Source organism: Lutzomyia longipalpis, chromosome 4, assembly GCF_024334085.1.
Source record: "Lutzomyia longipalpis isolate SR_M1_2022 chromosome 4, ASM2433408v1".
NCBI classification, from domain to species: Eukaryota; Metazoa; Arthropoda; class Insecta; order Diptera; family Psychodidae; genus Lutzomyia; species Lutzomyia longipalpis.
The window spans coordinates 19,066,303-19,088,088 of record NC_074710.1 but is presented as its reverse complement, the minus strand read 5'-3'; the positions used below and the strand labels follow the sequence as shown (position 1 = coordinate 19,088,088).

General features: G+C 32.4%; 1 protein-coding gene across 11 annotated transcripts in view; it reads right to left on the bottom strand.

Annotated features, from left to right (window-relative positions):
• Nucleotides 1-697: 697 nt before the first annotated feature.
• Nucleotides 698-21,786, bottom strand: part of LOC129795425 (hemicentin-1) — a 97,779-nt gene continuing 76,690 nt past the window's right edge. For 2 of the 11 annotated variants that reach the window (XM_055836672.1, XM_055836673.1), the window contains 5 exons: nucleotides 20,683-20,716; nucleotides 19,951-20,537; nucleotides 18,088-18,210; nucleotides 17,702-17,802; nucleotides 698-2,988 (listed from right to left, as the gene is read on the bottom strand). In XM_055836672.1, coding sequence (XP_055692647.1) covers nucleotides 2,845-2,988; nucleotides 17,702-17,802; nucleotides 18,088-18,210; nucleotides 19,951-20,537; nucleotides 20,683-20,716 — 989 coding nt within the window. In that variant the 3' untranslated portion in view covers nucleotides 698-2,844. Of the gene's footprint in view, nucleotides 2,989-3,421; nucleotides 3,516-6,528; nucleotides 7,570-11,846; nucleotides 12,615-17,701; nucleotides 17,803-18,087; nucleotides 18,211-19,950; nucleotides 20,538-20,682; nucleotides 20,717-21,786 lie in introns of those variants that run through there. The other 9 variants (XM_055836676.1, XM_055836677.1, XM_055836667.1 and 6 more) reach the window with 8 other exon arrangements.

Here is a 21,786-nt window from a genome sequence, read left to right as displayed (position 1 = left end):
ATTTTGTTAATACATTTTTCTTTTTTTTCTATATGTTGTAAGTTGAAGACAGATTTGTGGACTCTTATAAGAATTTTTAAATATTTAATGAAATAAACATTTTATTATTGTAAAAAAAAGCTTTTTCATCATTACAACAACGTTGCAAAAATGTAGAAAAGCACATATGTTAAAACTTAACAAATAGATTAAAAAGCACCTGATTTTTATGAAAAACTCGTGGAAAAATTGACTAATACTATTAATCTTCATTAAACTCGACTTTGTACATAACTCTTCTTTTATCCATTTTAATTGACCTTAAAATTGGGAATTATTTTTTTCTCCAAAAAGCTCCCTTCTATTTTTGGCTAAATCTATGGGTTACTACACCATCCAGGTAATACGTTAGGAAATTAAATTAGTAATATATATTTTTAATTGAATTTAAATGTCTAAAAATCCTTTAAAATTGAAAATAAAATTCCACGCAGACTTACCTTTTCCTTAAAAAGAAAATCTTTCCGTGCAGAGCGTTAATAATTTCCATGAGCTGAAAATGGTTCAAACAAAAAAGCTCTGACGGGGAAAAAACGATATGGGATGAACTTTGACACGGAGTTAATTGAGAAAACTTTCAAGAACCGAAGAAGACGTTAAATTTCTCGCCTTGTGGAGCGTTTAAAGTTGCAAGAGAGGAAAAAAGAAAAACTTGATATGATCTCAACATCCTCCCTCATTCACTTTATTCACAAAATTATCCAGTACATTGTCTCACATCCCTCTCTCATCACCTTTTAATCGCTCTCAACGTTCTTAAATAAATAACATATTATATACATGTACAATATATCATCATCAAGTGAAAAGACAACGATATCGAGGAGAAAAAAATCAAAAGAAAAATCTCTCAATATTCAATGATATAACATGGAGTAAATAAATCATAAATATTTCTTTTAATTAGTTTTTTTTAATAGATTTTTTTATAATTAATGAAAAAGACTTTTTTTAAGGTAAAAAACCCTGCGATGTGCATTTTTTTAATTCTCTTTTTCATTTTATTTAATGAGAGAAAAATGGTTGGATATTTTCTTATTAGTCTTGTCATCCTTGGGCTCTTTTTTCTCTGTCTATTAACATGTATGAAATTTTTATTAAAGTTATCCCTGTTGACATATAAATATAGTTATTTATTGGCGAAGGTACAAATCTAACTTTGGCTGTTTTACGGCTTCTTAAAAATTGCCTAAAATTATGCAATTTAGTCAATTTAATCCATTTTTAGGAGCTTTTGTCTTTGATTGTAACTAATTGTCCTGAATTCTGGAATTTTATTGTCCGGAATGATTCGAATCGGATATAGAAGGAGTTCTAAACTCAATTAAATGGCTACGAAGTAAAAATTATAAATCCGGATTAGAAATATTTCCTTCAATTCTTTAAAAGAGAGTAGAAGAAGTAACAAATGCAATGAAATTTCTGAATATTTTATTGAATATTTTCAAAATTTCCGGAAAAACTAATTTTTTGTGCCTGATCAGGAATATTTCTGAATTTCTTCCATAGGTATTTTGGAATGAATATTTAATAATAAATTGAAAAAATTAAAAAAATTATAAAATTGAAAAATTAAAAAAAATTAAAGAATTAAAAAATTGAAAAATTGAATATCGTAGTTACTTTTCTTTATTAAAAAGAATTAGAACCATCAAAATATTTTTCTTTAAACTTATTTTTTACTTCTGGATTAAATAAACCGAATTGGTCAAATCGGAATCTAAAAACGAAAGAATTATGAAATTTTAAGAAATTTTCTTACGTTGTTATACTTCTGGATTCCCAAAAATTGACGTAGAGATGGAAATTCTTTTTTTTTTCTAAACTAGAAAAAGCTTCAGATTAAGAAAATGTTCATTTTATTAAACTTCTGGCCCAAAAAACGGCCCGGAAGGAATATTTCAAGTCCAGTAAAATTATTTTTTCTCTTATTTTTAAATATCAAAAGAAATGGCCAGAATGCAAAAGTTCTAGGACTGAATAGAGAAAAATTAGAATCGTTTCGAAGAAGGAAGACGTTAAAATCAAAACGGACCGAAACAAAGGTTTGCTCTTAAGAATAACTGACGGATCACAAAAAGAGCAATACGGTTCGGGCTCTATCTCCTATCTGGATTAGATCAATCTGAAGACTACAAATTCCTGAATTCAGAACAGAGAGAAACAAACAACGAAAAAACATCGCCTAAAGATAGACTAAAACGGCTAAATTGCATAACCTCAGGATTTTTAATTTATTTTGTTTCTCATTTAAAAAAAATTAAACTTAATATAAAACGTCGAAACAACAAAAATTAGATATATACCATCGCCTTTAGTTTTTGGTTTTCCATCTATACAGCAAAAAGAGTTAGTTGCAGTACATTCCTTCGGTTTCTTTAGTTTTTTTATTAATCGAATATAACAGTTTATTTTTTAAGTTGTTCGTTCCATTAAAAAGATTAAAAGATTTTTTTTCAGTTGTGATTTTGGCAAAGTTGCATTAATATATATTTTCTATCATAAAATTTCACCTTCGAGTTTCCCTCTTCTCCCATCTTCTTTTTGGTTAAATCGATAAAAACATTACAATCTGGTCAACATGTACAAATATTTATTTTTAGATCGTTTATTTCTTCGGCATTTTTCTTAATTCTTAAATTTATTTAGTCCACTAAAGTGTTCGCTAGCGTTTTAGTTTGTTTTTCTTTTATTAAAACTCTTCTTCATTCATTGATAAAATCTTCCACGGCTTAATTGAATTGTTGGCATCTTGTTCTTTTTTTTTTTAAATTTTCTTTCAGGGAAATTTTTAAAGGATTTCATTTATTGGACTTCTTTTAAAGCTCCATTTTTCTGCTTCTTGACTAGCGCATATATTGAGGCTGCTTTGTAGTTAATCGGTCCGTATGAGCGAAAATCAACATCGGCATATTCTAGATCATCGGCAAGATCATCAGCTCCGAGTGGCTACAGGGGGGATTTTTTAGATGTTTTTATAAGTAAAAAAGAAAGAAAATAAAAACAAATTAACCCCCATTTTGTACCACCTTCATCCCTTAAAATAAAAAGGAATTTTCGAAACATTTATTGCTGCTTTTTCTAGCATGCAGTTAGGCCGCAAATATTCCATTAAAAGAGTAAAGAAAATAAATAAATAAAAATCATCCCTCATCCCCCACACTGTCCCAAAGAATTTATGTTAAAGTGCACCTCCACTTAAAAATAATTCAAAACACATTAAACTCTGGAAGATGTTTGGGTTAATGACGACATTAGAACAATTAAATATTAAAAATAAAATCTACATTCTTAAGTTTTTTGTTTTTATTTTTTTTAGGAATAATAAATTAAATTAAAAAAATAGATTATTTGCATTATTAGGTTTTACCTTTGTATTAAATTTTTCATTTCTTTTTCATCTACATTTTTCATTTCATTAAAATGTTCTTTTAATAAATATACGTATCACTTCCTTTGATACCATCCTCTTCGATCTGTGCCGGTGAAATAAGAAAAAAAGAGAGAGAAAGTGGGAGTTGAAAAAGAATATTAAATGTAGATTTTATTTAGTACAAAAAAAAACATTTTTTTTAGAGAAATCTATGTCAGAATTTCCGCCATTTCTTTGAGCTTTTTGCGAATGTTTTTTTTTTCTAATAGGTAGGTACGAAATATTACAAAAATTGGCTTTCAATATACGGCTAGAATATATAGTTTTTTTCTATACATTCGGCAACCCTTTGATGTTTTATTCAAAAATACGATATGCAGCATTTCTCTCTAACGTAAATGTATTGGAATGAAAAAGCAAAGCCTGATGCAGAGTTGATGCAAAATTTGATAGAATTTTTCTAAATAAATGATTTCTGAAGGAGTTTATTCATTTTAAGGCTTGCGTAAAAAAAATGAAACAAATACAAATATATCGTTGAAGTCACAAAACAGGTAAGAAAAGACACAAATATTTATTTTTGAACCACGCCTTCATTTTAATTTAATTTAATCTTTTTTCCTTTGCAGTATAGAGCATATGCTTGCGTGCTTCAACAGGTGGAATTTGCGGTTAAGATATACTATGTGATGTACAAATAAAACAGTTTCTAGCTTTAACTATCGAAAAATTTGTAAATAAACCACACCGACAACATTTTGATTTTTTTTAAGTACACTAAGCATATGCTCTTATACCTAAATCGATTTAATGTTTATTTATAAAACATTTTAAAATCAAAGAAAAAAAATGTCTGTGAAAACTAAGAAGATTTAGCAAAAATTACTCAAAATATTACTTCATTGTAATTTATTACAGTTTTTTTTTAACATTAAACATATGCTCTTATGCTTCATTTAATGAAATATTTATTTAGTAAACACCTTTAAACGAAAGTAAAAAAAAACTGATTCACTAAAATGACGTAGAAAACTCTGAGAAGTTTGAAAAGATAAAATCTTTTCAAATTGACAGTGTACGAGATAATTTACATCAATAAAGCAATGATGCATAAGCTTATGCACAGAAATGAAATATTCCTAGCACAAAGCTTTGTTGGAATTTTTTTTACACAAATTCTCGTCTTTTGTGATTGCAACATTTTCTGTTTATTGATGTGAATTGGTCTGTTCTGTACAGCATATACGCATATATGCTGCATTCAGAAAAATTGGAAATATTGAAATATTTCTTTAAATGTAGGTATTATTAAATAAATCTTTTCCAATTTATTCCGGGATTTTTTAAAAGAATATTTAAAATCTTTTTGGATTTTCTGGAATGTTTTATTCCGTGCTTGAAAATGAATAAACTCCTTCAGGCAATTTTTGAAATGTACTGAATCACAATTTCAAGAAATCTAAACCGACTTGGCGCTTAATTTTTCAATTAAATAAATAAAAAATTATCAAACAATTCTTTAAGATTAGGTTTGCAGAAGGCCCTAAGATTTTCAATCCCTAATTTTTTTAAATTTCAATTTTGTTTTTTTGTAAAAAAAAATATCGTCTAAATGTCCCTAATCCAAGAGTGACTATTTAGCGAATTCTTTGCGTCCAAATCAGTCGCGCATCAGACCTTAATTGACTTAGACTTTTTTTTAAAGCCACGTTGTTGATAATTAAATGATAATTTTTATTTGAATTATTTTTTTAAGAAATCAACGGAATTTTTCAATTTCTTTTTTAAAAATTAGAATAATCTAAATATTAAAATTTTAATAATTTTGTTTTAAACTTTTAATTTAGCTTCACATCAAGCCTTAAAATTTCTTTCTGTATCACAGAAAGTTTAGCAATAACACAATATTAAATAAAAAAGTGAATTTTATTTTATTTTTTCGTCGAAATCAGCACAACATCAGGCAAAGGAGCCCATGCGCTTGATATGGGCGAAGTACCTAATTGAAGGAAACGCAGAAAACAATTTTAACCCACCCAGTCTTGTAGGGAATCAAAAAAGGATAAAGAATCGCCAAAAATATTCACCATTTTCCACTGGGGTCACAACGAAAAAAGCCAATAAAGTTTTGTAAAAATTCAAAAAAATTGGCCGCCATTCGCCATTTTGTTCATTTCAATGCATGAAGCATATGTTTCAATGCTTCGTCAATATGAGCTTGTCGATGGGAGTTTGACATTTCATTTTTTTTTGGGAGAAAATAAAAAAAAAATTGCGTATTTTTTAGTTTAATTATCGTGGTAAATGTGTTTTACGTGTTGTTCAAGAGTGATTTTTACATCTGAATACCTGGGATGAATTCCCGCACAACTTGTGACCGTCTCAGCGAGCACATCATTGGTCGTGGAAAAGGTCTTGGGAAAGGTGGTGCCAATAAACATCGTAAGGTTTTGCATGATAACATCTAGGGAATCACAAAACCAAGCAATCCATCGTCTTGTCCGTCGTGGTGGTGTGAAACGCAAAGGATTCCAGCGCAGAGGATTTCTCAATTCGTGAAAAAGCCTTCTTCAAGACGATCCACGACCAATGTTTTTGGATTGCTTTGCTTTGTAACGAGAGATGTGCTCGCTGAGACGGTCACAAGTTGTCCGGAATTCATCCCAGGTATTCAGATATAAAAATCACTCTTGAACAACACGTAAAACACATTTACCACGATAATTAAACTAAAAAATACGCAATTTTTTTTATTTTCTCTCAAAAAAATGAATGAAATGTCAAACTCCCATCGACAAGCTCATGACGAAGCATTGAAACATCTGCTTGATGCATTGAAAGAGACAAAATGGCGAATGGCGGTCAATTTTTTTTGAATTTTTTCCAAAACTTTATTGCCTTTTTTCGTTGTGACCCCAGTGGAAAATGGTGAATATTTTTGGCGATTCTTTATCCTTTTTTGATTCCCTACAAGACTGGGTGGGTTAAAATTGTTTTCTGCATTTCCTTCAATTAGGTACTTCGCCCATATCAAGCGCATGGGCTCCTTTCTACGTATTAATTTCATCTAAATATAAGGCAAAACTACCTTTTGAAAGTTTCATCTAAATTTTCATTTCAACTCTATTGTTCTCTCAAAATGAATGTACAAAAGGAAAATGAAGTATTCGGTGGAAATTGTTTGTGGAAAATTAGAAAAAAAATCATCTATATTTTTTCCTGGAAAATTAATTAAAATATTCTGCAAAATATTGACGAATTTTTATTTTTATTTTTATATTTTGTGACTCACCCTCAGCACAAGAACGGGGGGTGGGTGGCTCATGAATTCTGACACAGATTCCTCACTAACTGAGCACGGAGACAGAAGAGAGACATAAATTGTGTGTGAACAGTGGGGTAGAATGACGTGAATGTTAGTGTCACGACAAAATGTTCTTTTTTTTTCATTCTTTCGTGTATGCTAAAAATCATCCCTTTTCACGCGAATGTCACGAAAAAAAATTACTGGACTGGTGTTTTGCCTAACTAACTCCCACACAAAGGACACCCTCCTGATGCCCGAGGAATGCGTCCTAAATGTTAACTTCATTGAACTTTAGCGTAGCATATTGGGTAGTCCTTTTGCCATTCACTGCACCACACTTATCCGTGAGATTCACGAGCTTTATGCTCCCCTCACTGTCACCATTTGTGGCACTTTCACTACTCCCCGTACTACTGCTGCTACCCTTGCTGTGCTTTGTCCCCAGTGGGGCTAAGTCGGCATAGTGGAGGCGCTTCTTTGTGTCCCCATTGCACAGTCTCTGCTCCACTTCGCGCACTTCGGCATTCGAGACGTGCCTCTTGAGGCTCGTCCCGCATATCCGGGGCGGTGTACCCGGACTCTTGGGCACGGGTGTGATTGGCTTGAAGGCATTCTTCTCCGTGAGGGGCTTGAACACCAGCGGGCCCCCATGCTTGTACGCCGCCTCCCTGCCCCGTGGGGTCTCCGTCCCAGTGGGGGTGGGCTGAAAATGGAAACTATGATGCTTCCGTAGGGGTAGCTTTATCAGTCGTCTACTTGATGATTTTCTCCCTGTGGCGGGAAAAAGCTCCTTCGGCACTAAAATTTGCCGACGTTGATTGTGAACGAATGGATTTGTCTGAGATGTTCTCTGAAAAAGAAAATATAATTAACATTTTAACGTCATTGAACATAATTTACATGATGAATTCTTTAGAAAATTTTTAAATGACTGTTAAACGGTTGATTTGACGTAAAAATTAATGAGAAATTATTCCCTAAAATTGAATTTAAAAAATATCGATTTTTTGCAGTAGAAACTAATAAATTACTTCGTTTATTAGAAGGAGCTTATGCATTTTGGTGCTATGATATAATATATTATTATATAACATAGGTTTGTCCAATATTTACACGGATTTTCTAACCTAAGAAATTCACATAAATTCAGTAGATTCAGTACAATTTTGATTTTCTGTCTCATTCATCCCCATTGAATATAATGGTAAATAAGTTAGGTTAGAAATCCGAATAAATATTGGACAACCCAATATAAATCCTGGCAATTAAGCATAAAATCCATAAAATATTCCATGTAAATAAGTGAAAAATAATCTGAAAACTTCGTGTTTAATAATCAAGTAAAATTAATTTTCAAACCTTTTAAAAAAAAAGTCCCAAATCTCTCCTTAAAGTTGGAAGAAATAATAAAAATTATTGACGAATTTCTAATTTCTTTTTTTAGAGGTAAACAAAAAAAACAAGATTTAACGCGAATACGCATAAACCACGCCCCCATTGTAACTCACTTGGTTTCTCTGGTGCATTGAGCATATGTCATAGTGCGTCTAATTAATGGCGGAGTAAAGCTTGTGTATGAACATCATACGATAGACCCTTTTTCAATGTCTCCTTTCGACTCTTAAGCTGAAGCATAAGAATAGTATAGCATATGCTTCAGTGCTTTATTTAAGAGATTTTGCTTTTTTTCCTGAGAAATTAATTTTTGAAAAGTATTTTTTAGCCAAATTATGATATTACTTAAAAAAAATATAGCTAAAAAGATTAAATCTGTTAACCAGATCCTTTTCTTTGCATTTCTATGCATGCAGCAAGTGCATCAATGCACCATTGACGCAACATATAAAATTTAGTATTTCATATAAGCAGAGGTATTGTCATTGCAAATGGAACACATTGTTATTTAACAAGACATAAATTGTCCTTTATTCCTGAAGTCCATCTTAATCATAAATGGAATTTATGCAATATTATATGATTTATCATGCTTCTATGGAAAATTCCATGTAAAATATACATTCAAAAGTCATCGTTTAGGGAAATATTTCTCAACAATTTGATATTCTTCATTCTGAGGAATTTCTCAAGTCATTCCTTAAGAATTTCAGTTAAGAAAAACGTTAAAATTGAATTTAAAATAAAATCAATGAACTGAGACGCTAATTTTGTTCTATAGTACGGTTTTCTCTATATAAATTAACAAAAAATTAGCAAAAACCTGCAATTTTCTTTAAAAATTTTGACAAAATTTACCCTGAAAATCCACACGAAGGATGAGCTTTGAAAATTCTTCGGGATTAATTATGTCTACTAAAGCTCCATCCTACTCTTCACATTTTAGCACTTCCGTGTGATTTTTCAGCCCCTTAATTCCCACTGATGGGGTTGATTTAATACCGATTGACGCGATGATTCTTTTTCCCCCCCATTTCAAATGGAACTTTCGAACAATTAAAATCGTATTTTGTGAGAAAATTCCTCCAAATGATTCGTTACCACTTGTTGCGCATTGCTGCACCAATTTTCTCTGACTCCTGGCGTGTGTAGAGAACGAGGGGAAATTTATCTTTAATTTGGGTGGAAATGACGGGGTGTGGGGGGAAAGGGCTTTCCATTTTGGTTCAACGAATAAATTAACAATTCTCGCTTTCCCAATTTTGCAATTGTCGGACACAAGAGGGGATTTCCCGAGAATTTCCCATTCAAGGAGACTTAAGCTGCAATGGAAAAGTTTAATTCTCTGAGAGCGAGCTTTTCATGGGAGGAGGGGAGGAGAGCAACATTCCCACTCCCGCATAGAAACATACATAATATGAGGAGGGAGGGTGGTGACCAGGAGTCCAATGGAAAAAGGATTAAATGGTTGAAGTGCGTAACATGAAGGAGTTTCGTGTGAAAATAAATTAAAAGGACTTCCTGTACTTGATCCCCTCACCGTGCTTTGTGGCACCAACCCACCCCCCACCCTCCTGTTGGCCCCTTTTAAACCCGTTTAAGTGGCACCGGGGCGCGTTAATATGATTAATTACCCACAAATTCGATTGTTGTTGGGTACCATTTGTGACGTTGTGTCGCACTGAAGAGAGCCACATTACATACACACAATACACACAGAGAGACTACCCCTGAGGGTGGGGAAGGGCGGGGGGTGAGGGGGTGTGGGAATGACGAAAGAGGCTCGTTAGAGGACGATGCCATTAATTATCCTACCCGCACTTTGGTGTTGTCGCGTGCTCTCCTTCTGGCTTCCTGCTTGTCCTGTGCACCAAAAATCCCCACCCCTATATAGCACCAAAGAGACATAACATTCCTGCCAACATCCCCGACAAAGTGATAGTGGGGCGTTGAGGAGGGGGAGGAAGGGAGGAGAAGAGAGAAAAAAATCCCCCTGAAGTTCGCACCCCAATTTCCCACTCATTAATCCTCAAAGTTTATCCATGCTTTGAAACTTCTTGCGTGGCACTGTCGAACGTCCTCCCCATCCACCCCCAACCCCCTGCTGGTGTGCTTGAATCATCAGTATCAGCGTGGGAAAATCTTCATGGGGGTGGATATATAATTAAATATCTAATTGCGTTAAAGATACTTAAGGGCTCCAAACGTAATGCTCGCACAGTGCTAATTGGAGCATCAAAGAACATTTCAATTGAGCCAAATATCCAATGAGTGACGTAGACAATCACAGAGAGCAATTAAATCAATATTTATCGTCTCATTATACGTATTATACTTTAAGGAGATTATTCACTTTGGGGCCCTCGATGAAACAAACCAGAGAAAACTTATTAAAAATTGAGAAAACTTTCGAAAACATTCGATTTTTTTTTATTCTTCACAAGATTAAGTAATTGAAATATTTTTCAAAAAAAAATATTTTTCATAATAAGCCTTAATAATTTTGATGATGCATTTGCTTTCTGTCTGGCATTGGGAATAAGAGAGAATAAGGACGTATATAGTGTAAGTTAATGAAAGATGCGTTAAATCTGTTTGACTTATTTTTTTTTGTTTGTTTTTTACACGAATTCTTCAACTGCTACCAAGCAACATGAATGTTTTATCGCACGGAGCATATGCTTTTTGTACAAAATAAAGTAAAAACAGCAGGTTTTTCTTACAAAGATCCCCGTGAAAAATGCGTAAAGTATGTATGTTGAACGTAACAAAAAAAATATCCACGTCTGAATATGTAATGAAGCATATGTTTCATGTAAAGTAAAATAGGGAAATTTGATAAAAAATTTCTTTTTGGATATATTCTTTATAAAATTTTACAAAATGATCAAACAAGGGAAATCGGTTTAGCTTTCTTTTATTTACAGTCGTGATCGTACTATTGGAAAGGTAGGATACCAATTGTCCTACTACGAAGGCAAAATTCCTCATTTTGAAGCCGTTTTACCGCGGAAAAGTTTTTTTTGACGACGGTCCTACTGCACGATCACGACTGTATTTACTAGTTTATATTTTTAACTAAATATTTTATTAATTGAAGCATATGCTTTATGTACAAAATAAAGTTTAAAAAAAACAGGAGGTTTTTCCCCCAATGACCCCAGTTGAAAATGTGTAAAGTATGTTGAACTTAACAAAAAAAATGTCCACGTCTGAATATGTAATGAAGCATATGTTTCATGTAAAGTAAAATAGGGAAAATTGATAAAATATTTCTCTTTGGATAGATTCGTTAAAAAAAAAACTTTATAAAATGATCAAACAAGGGAAATATGGTTAGCTTTTTTTGTTCATTTATATTTTTAACTAAATATTTTATCAACTGAAGCATATGCTTTATGTACAAAATACGGTAAAATGAGAAATTCAATTTAGAAGTTTTTGGATATTCTTCCTTCCGTTTTTTTTTAAACTTTTTGTTTAGTTTTCTTTAATGCTAATATGATTTTTATCCTTTCCTGGATATAAAATGAATAAACTCCTTTTCTCAAGGCATAAATTGTGTTTTTATACACCCATAAAAATTCGATATTTCTTCAAGTAAAATAAATTGAATATTGAAAAGAGAAATTTCATTGAAAATTCATTTTGTTTTCCATGATTCTCTTTTAGGGGAAACTAGGGCAAGAAATAAGATAAGGAAATTATTGTAAAATAAATAGATAAACCTACCTCATAGTTGGCAAATGCCGTATTGGGATGATGCGGCGTCCTCGATGCATGCTGATTGGGTAGGTTCATGTAGATTGGAGCACTCTGGCAGGATCTCTGACCTGTCCGTGGTGCTGGCACGGGTGTAATGCACTCATATGAGCTATTTGAGATTCCTGAATCACTGCGGTAGATACTAGTGCGTTCCCCCTCGAAATTCCCCCCAAAATCATCACTCAGCAGCACAGAGGCGAAGGAGCTTTCATTCTGCAACGATGACTCGTGAATTTGAATGGAATCCGTGAGATTCTCATAGAGTGGCTGCTGCTGCTCGTACTTCTCGCGGTGAATGTTATTGTAGGGCGGCTGTGGGGAGGGCTTTCGCGTGTCGGCACCGGCAAAGGAGTTGTGCCTCTTGCAGGACTTGTTGATGCGCATCGAATAGAATTGGGGTGACTTCCGTATTCCCAGCGACTTGAGGGAGCTGAACTTCTTCTCGGGCTTCCGCTGCTGCTCCACATGCCCCTGACACCGTTCACGTTTCGCGAGGAAGGGATTGTTGAGGGACGTGGTGGTAGCCACGCTGGGGTACGTTGGGTAATTGAGGGTGTTGACGGTGAAATTGTGGGGATAGCCGGAATTTCCGGGGTACATGTTGGTGGTGAATGTGGGATAAGTTGTCGAGTGTAAGCAACTATTGAGGGTGGATGGGTTTTTTGGACGTGGCGCCACACGAACAACATTGCTAGTCAAGTGGGTGGTAGTACTGTTAGCATTTAGGTGGGTGGACTGCAAAATCACACAAGAGAAGAAGAGAAAAAAAAACACTAAACATTTTTCACGTGGTTAGATGAACCTCTTAAGCATTATTTCCTTCTTCCCCTTGGAAAAAGGAAAAGCAAAATTTGTGTGCGCAACCACACACACACCCGCCCCCCTATTTGCAATTGAGACTCCGGAAATTTTCATGCATACCAATTGGGTAGGTAAAATGCTATGTAATCTGCATTGTAGGTAGGTGTGGTACAGTACAACATTTCATGCAAAAATCATTAAAAAGGTGTTTGAAAGAAATAAGAGAAGGAAAGCTTTTCTCAGCACAAGAAGTATGTAGCACAGAATGATGAAGAACTTTTGTGAAAAGTAAATAAATAAATGTGTAATAAAATTTTCTTTCCTAACTAGGTATTTATATATAGTACAGTATGTAGTTCTCAAACAGTTTTAAGGGAAAACTTTTAAAAATTTTCCTGTAATGCTCTTTGCTTTTAAATAAGTTTTTTTTCCACGGGAAAGTTGACAATTCTTTTTTTTTCAGCTCGGAAAATGTGAAAAAAAACTCTAAAAAAGTGAAATATTTCCCAGAAAAAATCTACAAAATAGGAAATTCAAAGGGAAAATAGAACATGACAGTCGCCTCATTTAGAGCTTTGAGCTTTAATTTTATTTGTAATTTGCATAATTTGCTAAATTTCCACAATTTTTTTTTTTAATATTGCATTCATCAGCAATAAAATGCAGGGGATATAGGGTAGAGTGTGACAATATAGGGTATCTCTTGTGGATTGTTTTTACATATTAGTTATTAATGAATGCTTTAAAATCTTGTTGTTTTAACGATTAAACAGTCGTGATAATGATAAAAAAAAATTGTTAAAATTGTTCTAGAGAAATCCTGAGAGAAATATTAGACAATCCTTTCAAAATCTATTCAAAACCGAGATTTAAGTTAAATTTCTCGTCAGAAATTGTATTTCAAAGAGAAGCAGAATCGAAACTTTAACCTAAAGTCTAAAAATTAAAAATAATAGTTGAAAAATAAATAAAAATGCTTATTGCACCAGAAAGACCATTTTATTATTGAAAATTAAAAGAAAACTCAAAAAATTCTGAAAATTAAAGGTTTTCATTGAAATTAAATTCTGATCTTTCTAACTTTAATATACATATATATATATATAACTTTTTCTAGTTTGAAGAATATTTAAAAGAAAAAGATTTCAGACTAGCATTTCTCTCTACCTGTAGACAAGATTTACGACCGTGCAAATTGTAGGAAAATTGTTCGGAATTCGGTCAGCGGGGGATGATTAAAAATGCAATTGTTTGCATTCAGCGACGTTTCGGAAATGTTTATTTCCTTCTTCAGGCTTCTGCAGTTATCACATTTTTCGTCAAAAAGGGAGGGGAAAGTCTCCATAACAATCTACACATCATTAAAATTAAATAAATTAATTTTAAACTACACAACAACATAATTCTTGGAACAGAAAATTCTCAAGAGCTCAAAAACACTTAATCGCTGAAAACGTCCAATATCCAACAGGAAATAAACATTTCCGAAACGTCGCTGAATGCAAACAATTGCATTTTTAATCATCCCCCGCTGACCGAATTCCGAACAATTTTCCTTTCTCTCTACCCTTTAAATATACATACATATATCTAAAGTCTCCTGTGGTCGTGTCGTTTTATACGGAGATAAGTGAAGCTTCATTTTAAAAGGAGTAAATAATCTAAAAGTTTGTAAAATTAACAACCCAAAAATTGTATAATGTAGAACTTTTCCAACTTTCCCCATATTCTCATACCGCAATATTACATAAAAAAAAACTTACAAAGAAATTTGAAGGATAAAACTGGTAATTGCTGCCAATTAAACTTTTTTAAATCGTCACAAAATAAAATCTGTTGGCGGGGAGAGAGGGGTGGGAATAATAAAAAAAATCTATCTAAATTATTATGATAAATTTTAGACTTACGTTAAGGAATTTTAATTACCTACTTCAATTTATTCGAAAGAAAATTTTAAAAACGTTTTTTTTTGTGAGAAAAATAAGATCAAAGTTTGAGGTTAGAATTTTTCGTCCTCCAAGTGTTAAGTTAAAATAACGAAACTTGGTTACGAACTTTTCATGAAATTTTCTCATTAAACCTTTTGAGGATCGAAATTTATTTAACCTCAAAGCTTTGACCTTAATTTTCTCTAAATAAAAGTAAATGTTTTTCCATGTTTTCTTTGGACGATCTTGAAATAATAAAAATTCCCTACACACAGATGAAGAATTTATTTAATATTTTTTTTATTTAATATTTATTTATATAATTCAAATGTGGATTGAGAATAAAGAGAAAAAAAATTTACTAAATTTAAGATTTAATAGATTTTAGTTTTAAGCGATTGAAAAAATCGAATTGGCCACTCTGTGGCCAGCAATATCCTCCAAGGGTTAAAAATCCTCCACTATTTCCTTTGACTTCACGAAAAATGATTCATGCCAGGGAACTCGCCCCATATTAGACCACTTTACCTTATTCCTAATATTGTGCATTTTATAGTTTTCACTGGAAATTTTGTAAAAACACTCTTGCTTGTTTTTTTGGCATTGTTTATCTGCCACTTCTCACTCTCTCTGTCTCTCTGATTATTCCAGAAAGCCTCTTGCTGCAGTCGAAATATAAAGTGAATTTTTCTGTATTTTATTTCCTCCCCAAAAAAATATTTCATTTTTATTTTCCACACTATTGTTGCCCAAAAATGCTAATTACTGTCCCATCGAGCGTTGAAAAATCAACAAATTCTCGTGTTTTTGGCAGTGAATTTAAGCTCTAAATGAATTTGCGTCTAAACTGCAAATAATTCTCTCCGTGGGTTTTAATTAAAATTCAGTCAAGATGCTGGTGTGGAGCTTTTGCATAAATTCCGGGAGCTTTTTTGGCTGTAATGTAATTGCAGCAATTGTAGGTATAGTTCTTTGTTTTTTTTTGCCTTCTGAGTGACATTCTGGAGCATAAGAAGGACAAAAAAAAAGCTCTCATTTTGGCAAATTGTTTAATTTTTAGCGACAAAGTCGAGGAAATTAGGTAAATTGGATACAATGAAATGTGACTTTCCCTTCTCGCTTAAACAAAATATTTATTTTTTGTTGCACTTAATGCTGCACTCAAATTTCGTTGGAACTATGCCACTTAATTGGAAAGCCCTCGGAAAAATTTTTCAGCTACATACTCTCGGGAAATGAACTTTTGTTGTTGTTAGAAATTCCATTGAAACTCACTGAAGTTTTATTACAAAACGAAAAAAATAGCAAAATCACAGCTAAAACAAAGCCCTAGAATTGTTCTTTAGCCTTAGATTTTTTTTTCACAGAGCATGCATTGTTTGAACTTTTTGTTAATTTTTGAATTAAATTTGTTAATTAATTAATTTTTTTTCCTCATAAAGGTTTGCGGAAATTGTAAATCAAAGCCTAATAAATGTTTGATTGAAAATAATGGGGAATGTGTAAATGACATTTGGGACATTTTATTGATATGTCAGTATTTTGTAAATTATGTACAATAAGTAATAAAATATGTACGTGTATTTAATTTATAAATTAATAAACGATTTTGTGAAATAAACGAAATAAACACTAGTCCAGTAATTTGTGTCGTGATTTACAATACACAATTTTCCCAAAAACAAATCACTCAAATTTAAATTATTAATTTTCAGTTCATAATATATATTTATGTGACAAAACCAAATAGATTTTAACCAACAAAATAATAGGATAAATATCCTTTTGCGAAATGGATGAATGATAATGTGAAAGAGAATATAAATAAATCTTTTGATGCTTTTATCAACAAAGGGAAGCTTTTTGTTGTGTAATAAACTATATATAATTACACTTCAACAATCCACAAAATGCTTTTTGAGCATTGAGCCTCTTTTGTGTATTCAATTACTTAATTTCATTGATCAAAAAGAGCAATAAATAATAAGCTGAAATTCGTAAAAGCTTTTTGAGATTAAAGAAAATTAAAATTTAAATCATTTATGTTTAAAAATTGAAAAAAATTGGGGAAATGGGGCTAGTTGGTAAAGAGCAATATCTTTAAAATTAATAAATTAATTATCTAGAATTAGGGCTAGATTTTGATGTAAATCTTTTTTTTTTAATTTCTTACAATTCGTCAGTTATAAGATTTTTGGTATTCTGGGAAAAATCTTTTAATATTTTGACATTTTATTTCTTTAAGGGGTGTTTATCTGTCGGATATTATGACTGTTTTGGCGAATAATCCGAAAATTAGTGAATAATCACAATACTTCCAAAGATTTGAATATTCTCATTTTTATCTAAAATTTAGTACTTCCTTCGGCTTGAATTTGCTACTTTTCAGGATTAATTTTAGTAATTTTTCTGATTAGATTTAGTACTTATTTCGATTGAATTTAGAACTTTTTCAGTTAGAATTTACTATATTTTAGACAAGAATTTAATACTTTTAATTATTCAATTTACTTCTTAAGATTAAATTTTCAAAGAATACTAAAATCTTGTCGACGAAATAAATTCAAGCCAAAAAAGTACTAAATTCAATAGTTAGAAGTACTAAATTATAGTAGAAACAATACTAAATTCTAGATGAAAAATAATACTTTTGAGTATACTGAATACAATTAAAAGAAGTACTAAATTTAAGCCTATAGAGTACTAAATTGAATTTCACTCTTTCGACTACAATTTAGTACTTTTTAGTATTAAATTTAGTACTTATTCGACTTAGATTTAGTACTTATTTCGATTGAATTCAGAACTTTTTCAGTTAGAATTTACTATGTTTTTGGCTAGAATTTATTCAAAATAAACTTCTAATATCTACTGAATACATTCACCCCATTCTCCTCTATTTGTTACCATTCCCTCTGCACTCTGTGTGCGCTCAAATGAAACATTTTGTGGAAATGTGAAGTAAATAAAGAAAAATAAAAATGGAATAACAAAGCAAATAAAATATTGCAATTTCTTGCAAAAAAAAAAATGGAATCAAAAGAAGAAAAAAATACTTGAAGATGTTTAAATTGAAAATCATGATTGACTCACCTTATTCGGAGCATTCTGCAAACCGTGGAAGGGGAGATTCTCATACTCTCCAGGTTCTGTGAGGGTTAAGGGGTCTCCTGCCGCCGATGATTTGTCGTGAACTGAAAGATAAAAATGCGACGGAGTTCTTTTAGACTAACAAAAAAGTACTCCACGTGGGAAAATATTTTATTTTTCTCGTGTTATTCTGATTTCTTTTCACTTTGTATACAGATGGAAAATACCTCCAGAAATGCGCAAAGGAAAAAAAATGGGGTACGGAGTACAAAAAGCTCGAAAAATTGGATCGGGAGAAGGAGAAAAAAAACTCAAATGGGGGGAAAATTGGCAAAAGAAAAAAAATATGTTAATGCAAACGAATAAAAATATGTGTGGAAGATACATACCGGAAACACTACCTTTCTTCCTCTTCCGGGAAGAATCTGTGGGCTTTTGGGCGTCTTCCTCCTCCGTGATTTCTCGCTTTTCACTCTGATTCACACTCTGTGGAGCTTTTCTGTACGTTACAACTATAAACAAGCATTCAACGGTGGGTGTAAGGGTGGAAATAAAAATAAGAAAGAAAAAAAACGCTTTAGGAAAGAAAAGAAAGTACTCGGCAAATGAGGAAAAGAACGAGAATAACAAAAAAAACTGTGCAAGAGGTGACAAGCAGTGCAAAGCACAAACATTCAACATCAAAAGCTCTCCTGCAGTGAGATGTTGATGTGGGAGTGTTTGTGAGCTTTCGCTGATGTCATATAAATGCAGTGACTCCTTTCAATTGCGCACATAGATTGAAATTGATATAAATTCAGAGGAAATTGAGGAAAAAAAATAAAGAAATGTTTTTCAATTGATGCAGAAGAAAATCTACTTGAAATTACTCGATAAATGACAAGGATTTGAAGGCAATTCCATGAAAATCGTTGCTCTTGGAAAGATTTGAAAGCTCCTGGAAGGATTGGGGAGCTCTTAAGGTAATCCAGAAGCTCTTGGAAGGATTAGAAAGCTCCTGGAAAATTCGGAATTTTCCCGAAAGTGTAGAAAGTTTTTGAACAAGATCGGAAACTTTGAAAGCTCTTTGAGGACTTTGTAATCTCTTGAAAAGATTAAAAAGCGTATGGAAACCTTCGGAAGTTTATTGGAAAAATTAGGAAGCTTGTGGAAAAAAAAATGAAAGTTTTTGTGAAGATTTAGAAGCTCTTGAAATTATATGTAGAAGCTGTGGAAAGAATTAGATAGCTTCTGGAAGGATTAGAAAGATCCTGAAATCAGACGACCTCTCCTACTCCTAAATGAATTCAGGAGCTTCTGGAAAGACTGAAGAGTTCTTGGAAGACCTAAAAAGCTCTTGGCAAAATTGGAAAGCTCCTGAAATCATCTGAAAGCGATTGAAAAATTAAAAACCTTAAAAAAAAATTAGGGAAGCACATGGAAGAAATTCTGAAGTTTATTGTAGAACTTAGAAGTTCCTGGAGAAATTAAAAAGCTCTTGGAATGATTAGAAAGAAGTTATTAAAAGAATTCGAGAGCTCCTGGAAGAAGAAGGAGTTCTTGGAATCATCCTGAAGCTCATTGAAAAAATTCTTAACTTCTGGAAGAACTTAAAAGCTTCTGAAATTAAGTACATAGAAGCTCCCGGAAGGAAAAAGCTCTAAGAAGAATTCGAAAGTTTCAGGAAAAAAGATCGGAAACTCCGGGAAGGATTAGAAAGCTCCGGGAATGATTATAGGGAACTACTTTGATGATTAGGAAGCTCAAGAAAGAATAAGAAAGCTTCTAGAAGGATTAGAAAACTCCAGAAAATATTCGGATTTCCTCCTAGAAAAATTTGCGAATTTCTGGAAGGACTAGGAAGCTCCTAAAACATTCCGAATGTTTTTTTGAATAATTAGAAAGCTCATGGATAAATTCAGAAGCTCTGGGAAGAAAGAGGAAGCTCGTTAAATTACCCGGAAGCTTATGGAAGTTTTCCAATGCTTCAGAAAGAATTTGGAAGCTTCTCAGAATATCTAAAAAGCTTCTGGAAAGATTAGAAGGCTCTGGGTTGAAATTAAAAGCTCAAGGAAAAATCCGAAAGCTTCAGAAAGGATCCCAAAAGCTTCTACGAAGTTTCTTTACGACTTTTCAAAAATAAATTAACTTATCCTCGCCGAAATCTCTCAAAAAAGAATTAAAATATCAACATAACTTAAAAATCATTCAAATAAATTAATTTTTCCCCCAATTTCCTCTGAGTTGGGAGATTTTTAATAAACTATTCGTACCACCATCTGTGTATTTTATGCCACTTGGTCGATGTCGCGAATCAAAAAGCCCCAAACTGGAAGCCGTAGATTTGCCACTTCCAAACCATCCGGCAGCTCTTAGGAGACTTGCCGCCTTCTTCTGTACCCCACTCTGACTAGGGGAGTTTTGGGTGAGAATTGACGGACTCTGCCGGACACCCCGATGCTCTCGGCGCCATCTCAGTCTCCGCAGGATTCGCTCAATAAATCCTGAATTTGTAAATGTAATGAGTTCATCATTCCCATCATCTGTGGGTTCTTCTTCGGCCTTTGGGGCTACTCCTTCTGCCCGTTCAACATCGGACTTTGGGGTGGAATTTCTCAGGGGTAGTTCGGGGGATTTTGACGGTGTGCCCGGAGCTACTTCCGGTCGCCCCGTTGATGGGGTTTGTGATCGTGAAGCTGCTAAATTTTGCTTCGTATCACCCTTTATGTGAACCAAAACTCCCGGTCTTAGGGGCCATTTTGGGGGGCTTTTTGGAACTTCTGGCGGATTCTGTGCACCCTCATCTTCCAAAACGCTCCCTCTTGCCTCACTTCGCGGTGAAGATGGTGCCGTCAACACACTGAGCCATGAATTGAACACACACACATTACACACAGTTCATGCAAAAAAAGAGGAAAAATGCACAAAAAAGCACAATTAAAAAAAAATAAATGAATGAACGTGAGGGTGGATGATGAAATGAAAAAAAAAAGAAATGAATTTACCTGTGAGCTGCACTATTTGATAAGTCCGTATGATCTGTGGTTTGATTGGAGATAAAAGAAGCGAGACAAACAGAAAAATGCGTTAGTATCAAAAAAACAAGACAGATTAGAGAAAAAACATCGTTAAAATGATTTCGAAATTCTCAAACAAAAAATAACTATATAGGGTATGTTGGAGCTAAGGGAGGGAGCTTTACGCCTTAGGGCTGTTGTGAAAACTTTCATCTCTTTTCTTTAAAATTTATTTCTTTTAGCAAGTTTCGCATAAATTTTCAAAGAAATCTTATATGAAACTTTTGATCTTTTCTGAGAAGTGAGAAGAAAATTCTTCAAGATATTTTTTCTTTATTTTCTTTTAATATAAATTTTTAATTAAAAAAAATTTAATTGTACTTAATATAAAAATTATATTTTATAGCAACATTAGAACATTGAAAAACTTGAGATAATTTAAGGAACAAAAACATACAGAATAATAAAATTTTGGGAATAAAATAAGATAAATTCAAATAATTATTTTCTTTTGAATTTTTTCTTAGCAGCAATTGAAGTGAATAAGATCAAACGGGATGAAAAACTAATCATTGAAAATGTAAAATAAAATTTGTAGATAAACAATCAAATGGAGAAAAATAAAAATAAGAAATAAATAAATAAAATTAATTAAAATTGAATTTTGAGAAATAAAAAAAGATTCGCAGAAAAGCAAATAAAATGACGAAATTAATTAAAAATAAATTGTCGATTTTGTCCAATTCAAATTATAGGGTAAGTATACCTTATATATATGTATAAATAATAGACTTTTTAAATTGAATTAAGTGAAAATTCAAATAAGTTCATCATAGAATAAAATTTCTGTTATAATCAGCATAAACCAGTGATTTTTATGTAATTTTAAATTCAAAAATTGGCATTTTTTACTCAAACAATTTACTTAAAAATTGTCCTAAATACTATTTTTTCTACCTAGAAATTACTTTGATCAATATTTCCCCAATTTTCTGTATATTTAAAAGCTTTAAAAGCTCTCTAACTAATAATCTGAAAGCGCTTTATTCAGGTATTAAGTAAAAAAAAAAGAAGAAAAAGAACATTTAAAAA